The sequence below is a fragment of the Ochotona curzoniae genome, unplaced genomic scaffold (genome assembly GCF_017591425.1).
Source record: "Ochotona curzoniae isolate NIBS_2020 unplaced genomic scaffold, NIBS_Ocur_1.0 contig_2861, whole genome shotgun sequence".
In the NCBI taxonomy this organism is placed as follows: domain Eukaryota; kingdom Metazoa; phylum Chordata; class Mammalia; order Lagomorpha; family Ochotonidae; genus Ochotona; species Ochotona curzoniae.
In genome coordinates, this window is record NW_024465620.1 from 3978800 (window position 1) to 3998144 (window position 19345).

A 19345-nucleotide genomic window follows, 5' to 3' on the forward strand; every position below is an offset into this window, starting at 1 on the left:
TTGAGTGCACACACAAACACAGGGAAGGGGGATGTTGAACACCAACACCAAACATCTAAACTCAACTCAACGGTGCAAAAGTTCAAGAGACTCTGCCCTCGAGTTGATCTCTAACCTAGTTCATGTCAGCTCTGCTGTCGTTCAGAGAGGAGGTTGGCCAGCTTTTCCTGTCACGTAGCAGGTGTACCTGGCTTTGAGGCTGCCAGATTTCTGTCCCAAAGTGATGCTGCTGTTGTATTCCCAAGAGTATCCAGGGACAGTTCAGAAATGGGTGGACATGGCTGTACCAACAAAACCTCTAACAGCAAGCCGCAGTTGGGATTTCACACTATTACCCATCTTCCCACAAACACCAGTTTGTGCCCATTCCAGTTGTTAATAAATTCAAACTACTCTTTGTGTTCAGGAGTAGTCTAGATAGAAATGTAAACAAGGAAACTTTTTCCAAAAAGGCACATTAGGTAATAATTTGAGTCATATCCATTTCAAGGAGTACAATACAGAAAGAACACCTGGATTAGCAATGGAATCTCACTTCATGTGAAGACTTGGCATTTTTTAAAGCAAAAAGTTCTCAAAAACCTCAACTTTCTAAAAAAAAAAAAAAAGATAGTTCCAATTTCATGGGATCCTGATAAGAATTAATGAAGATAATCCGTAAAAAAAATCAGCACCATGCCTGTTGAATAGAGTACTCAGTAGACATTTGCTATTTATCAGTAATATTGTCAGGAATCTATTGGCTGTTCTGCTCCAGGCATGAAAATGTGGCCCTGCGGTGAAGCGCTGGTAAATTCTCAGAGCTGAAGTGACCAGAGACTCCTGGACGCATTCCTCCAGATCGTGTGTAGGAAATGCCATATTCTGGAGGTGAGGAGAGAGTATAAATTCAGTTTCTCAAAGCTATACACCGTTTTTCTGCTTTTTTTTGGACATGCTTGTGTGATCAATGGAGTGACTGGAGTCTAAACAGGTGCTGGCCAGAACGGTCTCCAACTGCACCGAGATGTCCAACCTCGAGTGTGAAGGGTGTCTTTTCAATGTTCTGTTGGCTCATTTAAACTTAAGCATCCGCATCTAGTTGGTGCTCCTCTATTGGACAGTACAGAAGATTCCACCCGAATTCCTTGTAAGAGTCAGTTTCCCACAGGGCTTTTAGTCTCAGCTTCTCGAAGTGGTCACCAAGGACATTTGCTGCTAGGTTGTTGATCGATGTGGAGGAACTGCCCCTGCAGCAGCAGGTGTCAACAACAGCTTCCGTTTCTGTCCATGGCGGCCAGCTGTGAGAAGTGTCGACAACTGGACATGGCACAAATGTGCCAGATGTGGAAAGGGGGGGAACTGTCTGACGATTGAGAGTTATCCAGCCATCAGCCAACCTCTGATGTGAAACAAAGACAACATCTGCTGCCCTCTCTAGTGGTTGTAAAGCTGTGAGGTTTCGGCTGACAGCCCTTGGCACATTATTGGGGCACTGACTATGGCTCATCATCCTCGTGTATCCGGAGGTGGGACATGAGAGAGGCCAGGTGCTTGAAGGATTTACCGCACTTCCCGCAGGGATCGGTTCTCTCCTGAGAGTGGACTCTGTGGTGATTATTCAGGGTGGTCCTGTCCGTGAATCCTTTCCCACACTGGAAGCACACGAAGGGCTTCTGCCCCGCATGCAGCCGCTTGTGCCGCTGGATGCTCGACTTACAGCGGAAGTCTTTGCCGCAGCCCTGGCAGTGGTACAAGGGCTCCTCCGTGTGGCTTCTCTGGTGATGGAGGAGGGCCTCCTTGCTGGAGAAGACTTTCCCGCACTCCAGGCACTCCTCCCGCATCTCTGGCACGTGGAGCTGCTTATGCTCCAACAGGTGGGAGCCGTTCCGGAAGAACTGGCCACACTCATTGCACTGGAAGGTCTGCTCTTCCTGGTGGAGCCGCAGATGCTCCGCGAGGTGTGAGTTGACCCGGAAGTGTTTTCCACACACCTGACAGCAGTACGGCTTCTCTCCCGTGTGGATCCGCTTGTGGTCCCTCAGGGAAGAGTTGCGGCCAAAGCATTTGCCACACTCATTGCACCTGTAGGGCTTCTCGCCGGTGTGCACCCTGTGGTGACGTGTCAGCTTGGTGCTCTGCTTGAAGGTCTTGCCACACTCGTTGCATTTGAAGGGTGTCTCCCCGGTGTGGATTCGGTGGTGACTGCTGAGGGTAGAGCTGCTGTTGAAGGCTTTCCCGCACACCTTGCACTTGTAGGGCCGCTCCCCCGTGTGGATCCGGTAGTGCGTGAAGAAGTAGGAGCTGTGGCGGAAGCACTTCCCGCAGGCGTCGCACTTGTGGGGCTTCTCCCCCGAGTGGATGCGCTCGTGTTCCACCAGGTGCAGGGTCTGGTTGAAGGTCTTCCCACATTCCCGACACTTAAAGTGGTTCTTCCCCTTCCTGGCAGTCTGGCGACGCTTGGTGACGCGCACTGCATTCTGGGCTTTGCCAGGCCCATCGTTCTGCGGAATCTCCTTTCCTCGAGCGGTACCCGCTCTTGCTATGACTGCTGATGTGTGACCTGATGGGGTCGCCAAGGCCGTGGGTTCGTGCCTTTCCTGGCCAGGTGGGCTGGTTTGGCGAGACTCTGCAGCCACACTTGGGCCGGATTTCCTCTCATCCACAGATGACCTGTCCTGACTTTCTGCTTCTGTGCTCATGCGCAAGGGCGCACTGCCCTGGGTCGGCTTCAGCACCTTCTCTTGCCTTGGTGTCCGTGAGCTGCCCGACTTCGGAAGTTGTGCCTTCTCTTGACATCCTTTATTCTTGTCTGAAAAAAAACAATTTAGAGAGTACATCTCTGTTTCATATCATTATTTGTAAAACTTCTTTACTCAGAGTGTTTTAGGGAAATATACCACGCAGAAAAGTTTTTAAAAAGCATGTCCAGTTTTGGTGAATGTTCCCTTTGCACATTTGCGCCCACAGCTGCCAAGTTAAGATGAAGAAACAGAATGTGAGCAGAATGGAGCAGAATGTGTGCAGGATGGAGCCTGCACTCCACTCTCAGCCAGTCCTCGGTCGGCCAGCACTGGAGCCAGGACGGACTCATTCGCCCAGTGCTGATGAGCCCTGCCTGCTCCTGCCCACTGTCCCGTTGTCACCCAGTAGAACCTAGCCTTTCCCATGTGGCTCCCTGCACTTGGGTGTTACCTGCGTGACAGCCATCATTTTGTGTCGTTGTTAAGTCATGCATTTGTATTCTGTGGCATAAATATATCTTAATATGTATTTTTAACAGTGTTTATTTATATAACTGAAAAGGGGGAGAGGAGGCCTTCCCTCTGCTGGTTCACTTTCTTATTAAACATTTGAAAATTTGAAGATTCAGCAGTTTTAAAAATTGTACAATACTCGCTTCATACATAGGTGCTGGTAGGTGTTTTGGGTAGAGCCCAGTGCAGGGCCATTCTGAGTAGAGCCGGAGTGAGTCTCCCTGTGCATCCCTCACGTGCGCATGCGCCCAGGAGTGGGATTGCTGTGGTGCTAACTTTATACATGTGACGTCTAGTGGAGACTGCCTAACAGGGTTGTTGTTTTTTTCCTAACCAGCTATACCAACTTGTGATCCCATTAACAGTCTACAAGAGTTCCAGCTGTTCCACATCTCTTATCAACTGTTGCCACTCGAAATTCACATTTTGGGGGGGTCAGTGTTATGGTGCAGCATTGAGTTCCAGGCTCTTAGTTTCAGCCTGGCCCTGGTCCTGGCCCAGCCCCAGCACTAGCTATTACAAGCTTGTTGGAAGTAAACTAGTAGATGAAAAATCGATCTCTCTGTCTCTTTCTCTTATCACTACCTTTCCAATGGATGAAACAAATCTACAGAACATTAACTTTGGAGGTTATTAATTAATAACCTGCAAAGTAGTAGTACTGGGAGGTGCAGCCCAAGCATAGAGCCCTCATGAACAGGATGACTGACCCTACCAGCAGAGGACAGAGAGCTCTGGAGTCACACCTTACTTTGTTGTCCACCGTGTGAGGACACGATGGAAAGTCAGCTCTCTGCAACTAGAAAGACGGACCTTCCCCCAGAACGTTGCCCTTGGACATCAATTCCACAAATACAAGAAACAAATGCACGTTATCTGCAAGCCATCTCAGTTTTCATTCTAGCAGCTAGCACTAGACACAAAGGCCTTGCCAATGCCCTGGTTTTCATTTAAATCATCCAGGTGGGTTTGAAACAATGCCATTGGAGGCTGATTTGGACAACATCTTTAAGACATGGCTTAAGTGCATCCATTATAAACAGCAACAAAAATGAAACTGGGGAAGTGGAGGCTGGAAGTAAGAAAGAATATTACTGATTTTTTTTGGGCAAATATCATTTATTGCTATTTGAGACTTATATTAGATGCATGCATCGTCAATCAAAAAGAACTTTCAATGTTCTACGTTCCTGAGGTTCAGCATGTGGCGTGTGATAGCCGTGGTATTTAAGCAATGTTCTTTCTTTTATATATACAGACAGCTGTGATCTAATAAAACTTATATTGTTCAGATGCACTGAATTCCTACAGCTGTTTAACCTGCACAAAAGAAATTCAGGAAACAGCTTTTCCAGGTCGATCCTCTCATGCATTCAAATGGTTCTTCTTGGAGGAGGGTCTGGGGACGCAGTCCTCCGCTTCCTGTCGGTGCGTCCTGAGAGACAGCAGGTGATGATCTGGTGCTCGGGCTCAGGCCAGGCCTGGCCATGGCAGATATTCGGGAAGTGAATCGGTGTAACGGAACCTCTCTGTCTTTCTTCCCACGTGTGTGTGTGTGTGCCCCTTGTTTGGAAGATGAAGATGGATAAATGCATATCTTTAAAGGGGCCCGATGCAAAGCATGTAGGAAAGAAGTGTGGCAATGGAAGCATGAAAGGAAGAGATTCTCAGCGGACAACACCTCTTCGTCCTTCTCTCAAACCCCTTGGCCCGATGGGCACCTAGGAGAACTTCCTGTGGGGATGTCGACGGTGTGCCTTTTACTCACCCAACGCAGATCTGGTCACACTGATTTCCTCAGCATCTTGCTTGTGGTGTACAGGGCCAGCTTCGCGCTTCTTGATAAAAGGCTCTACCCCTTGCTCCAAGTTGGAAATTAACATTGGTTTGAAAACTGGATGACCCACTAGACAGAAGGAAAGAAACATTGCACGCCTCTCAGAATCTTTTTTCCAAGCCAGCTGCTGGCATAGCAAGAAGCCCAGCTGTTTACACAAAGGACGGCTAATGGGCATGTAGAGAGAGAGCTGCGTCCACGTCTGCCCTGCCTCCCTCTCTCACCAGCTCAGATTTCTGTTGATGAAGAACCGTGTGGTTCCCACAAAGCTGACACCATCTCCTGAGACCTTAGACTTACAAGATGCCATGATCGATTTGGCTGTGGTCACATGACTGGCACCGATCCAGTCATGAAAAGAATCAGGGCTGCATACGATATCACTGTGATATCCAGCAGTAGCACATTCTGCTGCTCCTGCTGTAAGTGCTTCAAGAAGTGGAGTCACTGGTGCTTCTACCGAGACCATGAATAGAGCAGAGCCAGTGTTAGGATGAATCCAGCACCAGGGGAGCCTCAGGGGCTGGGCCCAGGCACAGTGCATAACTCCTCCAAGTCTTCTGAAAAATGCATAACTTTGCAGAGGCTCCCAGGAGCCCGGGTTGAGTGTGGGAGTCTGTATTTACCTAAGAAGGTCAAGTTCTCATAGTTCTCCAGCATCACTTCCTTGTACAGGTCCCTCTGAGCAGGACTCAGCAGCTTCCACTCCTGCTGTGTAAAGTACAGGGCCACATCCTTGAAGAGCACTGGTGCCTGTAACACAAGAGCCAAGTGCTGTTCACCCAGGGACTGGTCGCTCAGTTGGTCCTCAAGAGGAGGTCAGAAGTGCTTCCCATTTGAGACGTGTTTAGGATTCTGCATTCTGTTTGATTGCAAAAACGTTCCCAGTTTCTCACCCTGCCCCGTCTCTGCTGTCTCTCCCACGTAAATATGCAGTAATCTCCTATCCTGAACCTGGACTTGACCACGGAACATGCTTTCACCAGTGGGATGCTGATAAAATGTGACTTAAGGGGAAACTCGGAAAATCTTGCATAGTTAGTACTCTCACCTTCTCTCTCTCTCTCTCTCTCTCTCTCTCTCTCTCTCTCTCTCTCTCTCTCTCTCGTCTGCGCTCACTCTTACACTAGCATACCCATTCATCTCTACCAATGTCAAGGGAAGAACATATCCAGGCTAGTCCGCTGGAGCCAGAAAGATGAACTTTCAGGGTCATACCAAATTCCCCTGTCCTCTTATATCCGGAACAGGAATCAGCTGTAATATCCAGTATCTTTCATAGTTATTGTGAGGACTAAGTGGGCCAATGCCAATAAAACACAATTAACTTACTGCCTAACCATATGGTCAGTGCTCAAGAAATGATTCCCTATTATTCAAGATATTTGTCTAAAACACAAGGGCCCTCGTCTATGGGAAAGAGATGCTGGCTTGGACAGTGAGTTGACTCACCCTGTATCCATCGTGGCCTGATCCTGGGGATAAGCTAACTAGCAAACCAGGGTTGTAGCAGACAATGCCTGTTCTCCTTTTTTTTAATAATAGAAGCTACAGGTCAACCTACGGCTGTCCAGCGGATACTGCATTTCCCAGCATTCCTCGCAGTTGGACTTGGTCGTGTGACTTCTGTGTTCTAACCAGTACACAGAACAGAGAAGCACAGAGAAGCTTGGGTGGATAACTCTTTGGGCTGCCACTCCCCAGCCCTCGCTGCTCACGCACCAATGGTCACATGAGGGAGGAGTTGACTCCATCTATGCAAGCAGCTGTGTTTCAGAGTCCTAGGATGGAGGAGGCGAAATGCAAGCTGAGTCTTGAAGCAGAGGTAGAGCAGAACAGCAGTCATCCACAGGGAACTAAAGGCTGAAGCAACAGAATAGCTTACGGAGGAGAGAAACAGAGATGAAGAGAACGTTAGTGTCCTGTTGAGGCAAGCTCTCCGCAGAACGGGGTGAAGCTGTGGCGTCAGGGCCACCTGCCCCAGCCTCAGAGGAGCTGTGGCCCTTTCCGCAGTGGTGGGGACAGTGAGCACAGCACTGCCTCTCAGGCAGCGAGGGTTAGACAGGAGCCCGAGGACAGTATCTCTCCATAACAAAGGCTGCCGCTTAGGAAGAGCTGGAAGCAGGCTGGCTGCCGCTCACCACTGTCCGGAGGCCAGAGCACAGAAGAGGCCAGAGCTGCTTCCCTTTGGGAAATACCGTTACCTCTTTCCCAACACAAAACAAGAAATCAGGGCTGCAGTGATTCCCACCAAGACGCCTAACCTACCGGTTACGGCGCGTTGGAGACTGGCTTGGACTGACGTCGGCGTCCTCGCCAGGAAGCCCCTGTTATTTCTCAGAGCGAACGAACTTGAGCTAGTCCTTCCGCTCATCAGGGTCAAATTCAAAATTGGGGGCAACAGGTCAGAGGTCAGGGTTAGAAGAGTGCATCTAAGTTTTGAGGATGGACGCTTTTGAGGGTTTATGTTACAAACACTCATCTAAGGGCTCGCTCCTGGGTCAGTACAGTGTGCGCTCAGTCCCCGTGATATCCCTATGATGGTGGTGCTACTTGCCACTCCCACTTCACATAGGAGGAAATCAAGGCACGGAGAGTTAGAGATTATGCCAAGGTCACACTACTGTTAGTGGCTGGGGAAGGGCTGGCATGAGCTGGTCAGAGCCCGGAGTGGTTCTCAGCTCCACCCAGTGGACAGGAGGGCTGGACCCTGCCCTGTGCTCTTCCTTTGCAGATCTGCCTTCTTTGTACCAAGTTTCGCAGCCGTGGCAACACTGCCACTGGGAACAGCTGTCCTCGGTGGTATCTCTGGCCTCCTTGGCCTGCTGCACATCAGCAGTACCACCCTTCCAGTTCTGACAGCCACTGGGCAGACAGCGCCCTCAGGTGAGAGCCACAATTTCTGTCCCTATGTCCGTTCTCTTTAGGGAGAAGCAGGGACCTCCCGCTGACTGCAGGGCTGACATACGACCTAACCTGGACCAATGAAGCTCCTGCGTCCCCCAAAATTTGCTGCAAGGGCCCAACAGGCTCCCCTGGTATTAACTGGACAATCTGGGTGTTGAAACAAACAGAAGTGCCAGGATTAATCGTCATTGGCCAAATCTGAGCCATATGCTCCACCCTGAAGTGCTCACTCGCTGTGGTTCTGGTCATGAAATGCTTCTTCCCACTGACACACAGAGTATCCATCAGCTCTGCTCCCAGGGGTCAGCAAGCAAGGGTTGAGGTTCCTACCCTCCCAGAACTAGCCTAAAAGGCTAGACAGAAGATGAACAAACTCATATAGAGAACCCACTGTCAAACAGAAACACTTACTCTGAGCACATCAAGCCAAGTTCAAAGCACGGAGCGTGATGCAGCAAAGGTCAGAGCATGTGGTCGGCGATGGGAATTAGCAAAGAGGAGGAGGAGGCAGCAGGAAAGAGGGCAGCTTATGCAAGGAAAACCAACCCACTGGGGGCTGGTCCTGGCTCTCCTTCCAGGGCAATGTCTGTGCTGGGCAGAGACGGTGGCAAATGGTCGTCCATAAACAGCTTACCGTTTCCCAGGCTGGCGGGAATCTGGCCATCATTCTTGCATTCTTTTGGAAGAGCTTGCCTCGTGTCCGGGCAGGATTCTGTAGAGAGGAGGCTGGCGGAGGAGGAAGGAGTGGTGAGGCTTCAGAGCTGTCACAGTGAACCCCTCACACCACTGGACAAGAGTTGACAAGCTCGGAGCACGCACCACCAGCCAGGCACATACTGACCGATGCTTTGGGAAAATTTTATCACAAGAATCAAAACCAAGACTCAAACAGATGTGCAGAATGAATTACCACATGTGTGAAAAAAATACTTATTCGCAAATACAAGTATACTCCAAAAGATGACCGAAGGTGGAACTGAAAGCTAAACTTACTGTGGTACAAAATTTTTAAGATGTATGCGTGTGAGCGGCTACCCTAAAGCTTATGAAGATGTGCATTACAAAAACACTATGCATGGATTTCCAGAAAAAGTTCACCTACATAAAGGCATCTTTTAAAAATATATTTATTTGGGAGACAGAGAGAGATAGAGAGACAGAGACCCCCACCTGCTGATTCACTTCCCACATGCCTGCAACAGCCGAGGGCTGAGCCGGGCCGAGAGCTGGGAGCCAGGAACCCAAAGCAGGGCCCCCTGTGTGGGTGCAGGAACCCAGTTGTGTGGGTCCTTATCACTGCCTCCCAAGTTCTGCCTTAACAGGCAGTCAGAGTGAGCAGTCGGGGCCAAGGATTGAACCCAGGCACTCTGGTAATGGGAGGTGAGCATTGAACTAGTGTCTTAACTGCTAAGCCAAATACCTGTCCCGAACTTCTCCATTTTCCCCAGAAACGTTTAGAAGACTGCACCTACACAGTGACGCACACGGGCACATAGCTGTGTGAACGCAGAGCACGCGAGATCGCACAAGACACTGGAAAGTACCTGTCTCCGGGTAAGGAACTAGAAGGCCAAGCAAAGAGGCGTGGGCACTTCAAACTCTGAAGTCTCCTGCACATTGCAACTGCGGCTGAGTACCTCAAGCTCAAGGTTTTGCTACGAAGATGTTCCAACATAGAGGTAAGTTGAAATAATTGCCCAGGAAAACACCCAATTTGCTCTGCCTACTTTGTCCCATGTCTAACCACCTGTCCACCTGTTCACAAATCCCATTTTGCAGGTGCATTGCAGTCCCAGTTCATTTCTCCCTAAGCATCTTCACGTGCAGCTCATTAACCAGCGCTGCGATGTGTTTAGTTGTTTCTAGTTAACAGTGAACTGGACGCACACCATGACATGACTGCAAGAAGAAATGGTATGCATTCTCCTTTGAAACAAAACCTCCGACTAGAAACTGGTCTTTATTGTTTTTTATTAGTTTAAATGTTGGCCATATTCCAGCACGCATTCTCCAGGCAATAGGTTAAATTAAAGGGGAGAATTTGGGGAACAGTAATTAAGGTATCACTCAGAATGCCTGTATCCCAGATCTGAATTCCTGGGATCAGGCCCTGGCCCTGTTCCCAACTCCAGCTCCCTGCCAACCACACCCCGGGAGGCAGTAAGTGAAGGCTTAGGGACTTGGGTCCCTGTGGCCCACGTGGGAGACCTGGACTGAGTTCCAGGCCCTCGGCTTCAGCCTTGCTCTTGCCCGGCCCCAGCTGCTGCAAGCATTTGAGCAGCAAACCAGCAGAGACGAGGTCTCTGCCTGCCTTTCAAAGGAATAAAAAATGAAAACATAAACACATTTTTAAGAGTAAATTAAATCTAAACAGTTAAGAGATGATTTAGGTAGAGCTAAATCCTATGCGTCGTCATAGCCCTGAGGGATCCAAAGCACAAATCCTGTCGATACCTTCGTGTTCTGACCTTGACTCCCAGTTCTACCAAGGAACCCCTGATTCCCTCCCCACAGCATACACTGATGGAGACTGGGGTTCATTCATCCTCCAAGAAGAAGATGAGGGGACACTGCGTCTGAGGGGACACCTCAGCTCAGCCCAGCTCCCTGCAAGGTCAACACACACTCAGGCACAAGCATGCATGCCTAGGGACATTGTGTCTGTGGGGACACTGCGTCTGAGGGGACACCTCAGCTCAGCCCAGCTCCCTGCAAACACACGCTCATGTGCAAGCATGCATGTCCACGAGGGCACACACAAATGCAGGCGCATGCTCATGGGTACACTTACGAGGTGTGAGTTTACACCTCTGATCACTACCGTGATTGGTGCAGGAAAGTTCGTGCCTTTATTCCTTTATTCCTTTGTTTCTCTAGTCCAGGCAGCTGACGCTGTAGGGAACGAGACCAACGAATGTTCTGCCTCTTTAAAGCTGACACTTCCGAGAGGAGAAGAGGCAAAGAAGCAAATGCCTGAGGTGCCAGGCTGACGGGGCAGTAATGGGCATCCTCTTCACTGCCTTAATGGCTGTGGGGGTCTTGCATTGCTACTCTGAGTGACATTGAATAATACACACATGTCATCACCCACATCCCCCGTGTGTGGTGTCGTCTTACCACCACCTAACATGAGGCCACGGGGGAAACTGCACGTGCGACAGCTCCGTGGACACGTTCCCCCAGCGACATGCAGCTCTTTATTTTAGTCTTTAATATCTAACAGACTCAGTGTGATTTGTAGATACTATTCTAAAGGCCCGGTGATGCTCCCCTCCTCTTCCTCCCTCCTTCTCCACTTTTCTTTGACTTTTTTAAACTTTCGAAATAACATATTTTAGATTTACACTACAGCAAGAGGTGAACGCATCACCAAACAAGAAGTTTTAGCAGTAAAAAGCAAAAAGACCTTAGCTTAGCGGAAAGACAATGGCTATGGAAGGCTATACCTTCTCTCTCTATACATATATATTAATGAAATTAAATCCATACCTCTCATCATACATGACAATCAACTCAAGATGGATCAAAGGCCAAAATATCAGGAAGTTACCGGAGGAAAATGAAGGAAAAATACCCCAAAACATTGGTGTAGGGGACGAATCCCTGGGTAAGATCCCCAAAGCAGAGGCAGCAAAAGTACACTGCACAAATGGGGACCACGTCAGACTCCGAGGCTTCTGCACAGTCACCGAGACAATCAAGACAGTGACGAGGCATCCAACAGGATGGAAAAGCACTCGCAACTATTTCTAAATGCAAAGGCTTCAAGCGAGTGACATCACAGCCAACTAACGCCTTTCTCTACCCAGGGAAGCCGTCACCAGGATCCGTGACCTGGACCCAAGCCAGCCAACCATGACCATCCCCACTGCCACCTGCTTGGGCTGATCACCATCATCTTGAACCTGGGTTACCAGGCAACTGGCTGCGTGGTCAGACCCCAGGAGAGGACTCAGGGTCACTTCCAGCTCCCAACATACCAGCAGAATGCTAGGATCAACCAATGTGACCTAAATACCCAGGTGGCTCCACGGCAAGGGCCCTTCTGACCCTTCTTATCGCAGAGCAAGCCAATGGGAAGATATTTGGGGATGCTCAAGTCCACCCTGAGTCTAAACCCTCCTTGTGTCACCCCTGCCGTGGAGGCCATCTCCACTCTGTCGCACCCCATATGATTTTTTCGCTGTGTACATCTCTCACCTGCTGCGGTTTGCATCTCTGAGAGGCAGCTGGGGCGTTCTGCAGGCAGAGCCGCTGAAGGGATCTGGAGCCAGAAGACTCACAAGGCAGCTGGGGGGTTGGGAGGTGGTTCTTGTATAGATGACGTCACCTCCCTAAGTCTCGGTGTCCTCGACCGCGAAGCACAGCGTCAGCAGCGTCCCCTCCACTGAAAGATGTGTGATGCAGCAACTCTGGGGCCTAGGGCCTGGAGAGGGTCCCCCTTTAAACACTACAACAAAACGGAAAAGGACAGAATGACATGAAAGTTGTTGATACCAAGGTGAACTCAGGAAAGCGGCCCTAATTGATCTTGCCTCTGTACCCCAGACACCGTGTGGACCCATCAACATACTAGAGGGAGTAAGGCCAGTGAGCAGGGAGGCTAAGATGCAGGAGGCTTGACCCTTGACCCCTCTGGGTATCACTGAGGGCTGCAGGTACCCCCGACCCCTCTGTGTGACAACGAAGGCTGCAGGACCCCTGATCCCTGACCTCCCTTTGTGTCACCCAGAACCTCAGATCCCTGACCTCTGACCCCCTGTGTGTAACCGAGGGCCTCAGGACCCTGACCCCTGACCCTTCTGTGTGTCACCGAGGGCTACAGGCCCCCGACCCCTGACCCCTCTGTATAGCATTGAGGGCTGCAGGCCCCCCGACCCCTGACCCCTCTGTATAGCACTGAGGGCTGCAGGCCCCCCGACCCCTGACCTCTCTGTATAGCACTGAGGGCTGCAGGCCCCCCGACCCCTGACCCCTCTGTGTGTCACTGAGGGCTGCAGGCCCCCCCCCAACCCCTGACCCCTCTGTATAGCACTGAGGGCTGCAGGCCCCTGACCCCTGACCTCTCTGTATAGCACTGAGGGCTGCAGGCCCCTGACCCCTGACCCCTCTGTATAGCACTGAGGGCTGCAGGCCCCCTGACCCCTGACCCCTCTGTATAGCACTGAGGGCTGCAGGCCCCCTGACCCCTGACCCCTCTGTATAGCATTGAGGGCTGCAGGCCCCCCGACCCCTGACCCCTCTGTATAGCACTGAGGGCTGCAGGCCCCCTGACCCCTGACCCCTCTGTAAAGCACTGAGGGCTGCAGGCCCCTGACCCCTGACCCCTCTGTGTGTCACCGAGGGCATACATGACACACAGAGGACACTTGCTTGCCATGAGACCTTAAAGTTCCAGATTTCATAAATAAACACACATGGCACACATGACGTTTTGTTTAAGATAAATAATAAATAAACTTCAAGTGTACAGTTATCCTGAATGTGGAACACATCTATGGCAAAATTATTTTTTAAATTTATTCTAATGCATTTTAAATAAAGGTATGTTCCATTATTTGGGAATTCTTTTTTTCTTTGAAGGATTTATTTATTTTTATTGGAAGCACAGGCTTAGAGAGAGGAGAGACAGAAATATGTCTCATCTGCTGATTCACTCCCCAGGTAGCCACAGCTGAGCTTCAGTGTTTCAGTGCTGGGAGCTAAATGCGAGCTGGAGCAGCCGGGACACGAACCCGTACCCATGTGGGATCCCAGCGCTTGTGAGACAAAGACTTAGGTACTGAGCCGTTGCACTGGGGCCCTCCTTAGGAATTCTTCAAGAGTCATTCACTGTGGCTGCGAAGCTCAGGTTTAAGCAAGCATCCTGTTATTTCATGCAGGAGCCTGAGACGGTTGTGTAACAGCACTGGCTTTCAACTCCAGACAGCTGAAGACCAAAGGAATGGTGGCATGGGAGGAGCCCATGTCCACATTCCTGATAACTGGTTGAGCAGTGCCCGAGGCGGTCCTGGCAGTTTCTGTGTGGGCTTCCGTTTCGTGGTCACTGGGGGCTGCCTGAGACCCCCTTCTCCACAGCGGCCCCCAGCCTCCCTGAGTCACATCCCTGTCCCATGTCCTTCAGCAAGTCCGGCCTCTGGGGCTGGCCTGCCAGACACAGGTCACAGAATTTCATGTTCCCAAGAGCCAGCAAGTATCAAGGGCTTTGAGAGACCCAGGCCGGGCCTTGGCACATTTCAGAGACACAGGGTCCTCCCAGCACTGGGTGACACCCCACACGGGATCGCTACACACACATCTGAATGACACATGTTCAGAAACCTAGGGGTCCAGACCCACACGTCCAGGTGCAGAGACGTGGCCACACACTCAACTGCCCATGTTCACTGAGACAAAAGCCTCATTGAAAGCACACACAGGCTCAGTCATCACCGTGGACACACACGCCAAGGATGCTCAGAGGAACGCACCCACACAGCCCAGGGTCTGCTTGCAGAACCAAGCCCTGCCACCCTCACAGGCTGCAACCCTCAACTCCAGGACCCCGAGTTACCACCTAGCCTGTAAGGGTCTGGCTCAGCCAAGTCCCCAGCCACAGCCAGGCTCCCGTTTCCCCCTGTGCGTGCCTATACCATTTCTACCAGCTTTCTCCTGTTATGGTCCCTGTGTGCTTCTGGTAGGACCTTCACAGTGTACAACCCCAAACTACCCTCAGGCCCCTTGCCCAACTCCTTCTCCAGGCCCAGCTGGCCGAGTCAGAAACCGAACCCTGCGACTCTCAATGGGCTCCCACCTGCTGGCTGCTCCCCGCCTTCCCCAGCATGTTCTCCATCCTGCCCACCACTCCCAATCGCCCTGACCAGAACCGAGACCAAGAGCTGTGTGTTCTGGAAGAGACCTCCCTCCTCCCCCCAGTTCCCCAGAGTCCATTCCCCCACACCTGAGGTCTCCACCACAGAGCTGACAGTGGTTGCTGGTGCGTCCCCACACTGGTCTTCGAGGGGCTGTGGCAGGTGTGTGCTGGTCAGCTGGACCCCTCCAGCTGACTTCCGCAGCTATCTCGGTGGGAGCCTCAGGCCGCCCTGTTTGGGTTGCAGCCAAGGGACTCTGCTCCAGGCTCGGAGCCTAACAGTGAGGGCTTCCCGCTGGCTGCCGGCCCGCTGGACAGAGTGAGGCTGGCTTGTCCACTGAGGAAGCTCAGCCCCCGGGGCCTGGGCTTAAGAAGTGCTCAGGGACGCCTGGGCGTGCGTTTGACGGCATTTGGCCAATCAGATGCGCTGGTGCGTGCTGGCGCACATTTGAGACTGCAAAAGCACACGGTCACACGGAAGATAAAAAACCTCGCACACACAGAAGCACCACGGAACAGACACGTCCAATCACACACAACCAAAAGCACACCAACACACACCTGACACACACACACACACACAGATCCACACTACATGCCCAAAGGTGCAGGACACGCAGCCATACACCATCCTAAAGTCCACACAGATCACTCCGGAAGGCACAGGAAGAGTGGGAACACACACCCCACACGGGTAGGCACACACAGAGCTACACACAAGCTCGCACAGTCACACCCGGCCACATTCACAAGAAGGAAACACGCGTTTGGCCACCGCGCACAGGGCTCGCGCCCCCACGGTGAGACTCAGCCAACCCCAGCTCACCCACGGGCCTCTGACATGCCCACAGTCCCAGACCCAGAAGGATACTTCAAAGTTCTCACTGACAATGAGACTAGAAGACAAGTTTATTTCAGCACAGAAACTGTTTAAAACCCACTCATAGGAGGGGTCTTTACAAGCTTACGGGGAGGGGGGGGAACTTGCATTGTGAAAAACTATGCAAAACTTAAACGGAACCAACATACACTCATCTTTACATTTCACTCCCTCCCACCCCACCACTTTTTTGCAAGGACCCTCGGAAGCAGCTACAAACTTTGGCTAGACCCAGCCTCACTTACCCCTGTCCGACAGACGCTCACACCCAGGGACTCGAACCGCCGTCGGAGGGGAGTGGACAGCACTGGCACGCGCTCCGCGTCCAGCCTGCAGTGGCGGAATTCCGGCCGGTGACAGCTAGGGCCACACACAGGGCCACACCCCTCCCCGCGCAGACCCCCGGGGGCCAGCGCGTCCCTCCTTTCCTGCCCTGGTGCTGGCATCCTTCGCGTCAGCATCCCAGCCGGGACCAGCCACTGTCACTTTCTTCAGCGTGCTGCGCAGCGCTCCCTCTGCTCCGGCTGGCAGGTGCAGACGCCTTGCGCCTCGCACACCTCGCCCCGACCCTGGCATCGCCAGCCAGCCTCCTTCCCTGCCCCCGCGCGGACTTCGCTCAGCGCGCCTCCTCGCGTGTCCTCCCGGCCACAGACCACGAGCGGCTACACCCAAACTCGGATCCCCGAGTTCCCTGCGCCGCCCACAGGACTACATGTCCCAGAAGGCCGCGCGCCATTGCTTCCGGCCCTCTCAGGGGCTCGGACCGTTGAGGCAGCGCGCCAAGCCCGCTGGGAAATGTAGTTTCTGGAAGGCGTGGCCCGTGGGAGAGCGCGTCTTGCCCGCCCAGGCGGTCCGCGAGTGGCGGTGCGCGGGCTGGGGACGCGGCCGCAGACCCCGCGGGGCTTCTGAGCCGTGGGGAGCGAAGCAGAGACACTGCCTTCAGTAGGATCCCGGTGTAGGGACGTTGTGTTTGCTAATTGGGAGAATTCGGCCACACTTCAGTGGGTATTGGAACTATTTTTCAACAGCCTTGCTCTCTGATCGATATGTGCTAATCCTGAAGCCTATGTGGATTAAACTGTACGTGATGTGTCTATTTTGCTTCACAAGAATTCAGATTTGAGGGCAGGCGGGTGGGAGTCGGGACAGAGAAAGCAGCTGGGGGCTAGGCAACACCCAAGCAACCATGTGGCGAGAAGGCCGGCACGTGGTGTCATGTAGTGGCTATTGACCCCGTCCATTCTGTGTGTCCACCCGAGAATGGGGTGATGATTGCAGTCAGTGGCTTCGCTTTGGTCATGTTCCTTCGCGGACACTCAGGGGCATCACCACTGGTCAGCTGAGGGCTGGCGCTAACAGACCACGTCACATCCTGTCTGGGATTTGTGACCAATGGGGAAGAGCGAGCAGGTAGCGGGTAATGGAAAGATGTCATCGCTGGACGAGGTCTCCACTGCCCTCAGCTCCTGCCATCCACAGTGCAGCTCTGGGGGTTGCCAACAGGCACCACTTAAAAAAATAATAAACCCAGATCTGTAAGCTGCTTCTTGGTGGCGGCTGGGGTGTGGACAAGGTCCTCAATCAACTTTTCATAAAGCATCAGTTTCCGCCATTCTTCTGTCCAAGCTTCTCTATAAACCCGATAGCTGCTCTTGCTTCAATTTTCTAACAAGTTAGCACAAGGTTATTCTGGTACAAAAGGTTTTTGAAATCCATACATACTGATTGGTGTTTTTTTTCCATGAATTTTTTTGAATCCCTTGTGTAAGTCAAGGTGAGGCAGGGATAAGACATTTAAAAAGTGATTCTGAACAGCATGTGGTCATGCCTCTGCACTTGTGAAGCTCAGACACTGAGCTGCAACCTCACAGGGCCATGTCCAAGAGGCCAGCAAAGCTCAAGGGGAGAGTCCACCTGCAGCCCTGCCCCCCCCCCCACCGTCCCTACTTCCTCTTTCCAACTTTGCTCCCCGCTACCCACATTCAGGTCCCACCCAGTTACACCAGGATGCTCTCGCTCTGTCTCCTGGGATCCTTCATTTGGTCGTGTTTGCAAAGTCCCTTACGAGCCACGGGAGGTATGGTGTTCCTAGGTTCTGCGGACTGGGACAGACGCCCACAGATGAGCCTCATTCCACCTCGTACTCTTCACAGGGAGGGAGTGGCCAGGGGAATGGCCTGCTTCTGAGAGGGCTATTCTCACGAATGGACCTCTCAGATCCAATGTTGCTGGCCAGAGGTTGGACCAGGCGCTAGCTGAGAGCCGAGCTGAGCACGAGCGTGAAACACTTGGCTAATCTGGGGACTGAAGTAGTGGCTCCAAGACCCGTCACTGACACAAGGACCTTGATCATCAGCACATTTTTAAAAACAACTGGCGTGGAGTCAAGGGGCTGGCACTGTGCCCAAGAGTGTTCAGCCTCCACTTGCGACCTGCTTCTTCTGTGTCACAGCGATGCTTCAGGTGTCAGGTGCTGCTGCTGCACCTGGGAAGGTGGCACATGACAGTGCAGGTGCTTGATGCCCTGCCCTCCCTGCAGGAGACCTGGGCCAGCCCTGGCTCTGCCAACCACTGGGTGGTGAACCAGCAGATGAAGCATCTTTTTCACTTTGTCTCTCCCTCTTGCCACTCTGCATTTTAGAAATGTGGCACCAAGCAGCATTAAAAGGTTTCTCAGAAAACATTGTTGAAATATGTACTACTGTAGAGTAAGATTTTTTTTTATCTTAAACTGTTAGGTTTAAGGAGCCACTAAATTTTTGAAGTTATAACTTTTAGCAAGAAAACAGTATTTTTAAACAAGATTTATTTGTTTGGAACGGATCTACATATAGAAGAGAGAGCTAAGACAGATCTTATACCTGCTGACAGTCAGGAGCTGGGAGCGTCACCCAGATCGCCCACATGGGTGGCAGAGGCCCAAACACTTTGGCCCTTTTCGGTTCCTTTTCCTGGACCACAATCCGGTAGCAGGACTGGATGCAGAAGTGCCACGACACCAATCTGCACCCTCACGGGATGGTGACAACGCAGGCAGCAGCTTTTCCTGGCACACCACCCCGCCGGCCCGCAAAAACCACATGTAATAAACTCAACACTTCAAAAATGGACACGAGACTGAGAAAGATCTTAGTTTAAATTTTATTTTTATTGTTGACACCATTACAGATAGAACAACCACAACCATATTAACCAACCAAAAAAAAAAAAAACCCTGTGCACAGAAACAAGATGAAATTAAAAAATGCACCACGATGTTAACACACGGTATCTGGCTGGTGACAATACGGATGTGTCGGTCAACTACATTTCTTCAAAGTTTCTATGATGGACAGGTACTGCGTATATAATGGGAATACATGTTAATAAAGGCGATTACAAAAACATAATGGTAAAGATCACTCCGGGGAATTGAGACACGATGCTTAACCATAATCCCACAACCACATGATTTCTGAATTCTTTTTTCCAGATTTCTTCCCATCTTTGACACACACTTGTCATTAACACCCTCATAATCATGGACTGGTCAAGATGTTAACAGTCGCTGGTGCTGGGTGTTGGGAATATGGGTGGATTTTCCTCTGCTTTGCTGAATCTCCCAAGATTTTTAATGACTATGTATTATATTTGTA

At 51.4% G+C, this 19345-nt stretch overlaps 1 protein-coding gene and 1 pseudogene across 1 annotated transcript; one reads left to right on the forward strand and one right to left on the reverse strand.

Moving 5' to 3' along the window:
* Positions 1-19345, forward strand: part of LOC121154969 — a 440652-nt pseudogene that overhangs the window by 140065 nt on the left and 281242 nt on the right.
* Positions 1479-16156, reverse strand: LOC121155010 (zinc finger protein 883-like). Its single transcript, XM_040978193.1, has 3 exons — positions 15956-16156; positions 5700-5826; positions 1479-2791 (listed from the first exon to the last, which is right to left on the reverse strand). Exons 1-3 carry the CDS (start codon positions 16154-16156, stop codon positions 1479-1481), a joined length of 1641 nt encoding a protein of 546 aa, XP_040834127.1.

What these genes read in the sequence shown, in the direction of transcription:
- LOC121155010 (XM_040978193.1), bottom strand. Translation starts at nt 16,156, where the DNA reads ATGCCAGCACCAGGGCAGGAAAGGAGGGACGCGCTGGCCCCCGGGGGT. An exon ending in TGAGCGTCTGTCGGACAGGG is followed by an intron (nt 5,827 to 15,955) that starts GTAAGTGAGGCT and finishes CTTGTGTTACAG; the next exon opens with GCACCAGTGCTCTTCAAGGA. An exon ending in TGAGAACTTGACCTTCTTAG is followed by an intron (nt 2,792 to 5,699) that starts GTAAATACAGAC and finishes GTTTTTTTTCAG; the next exon opens with ACAAGAATAAAGGATGTCAA.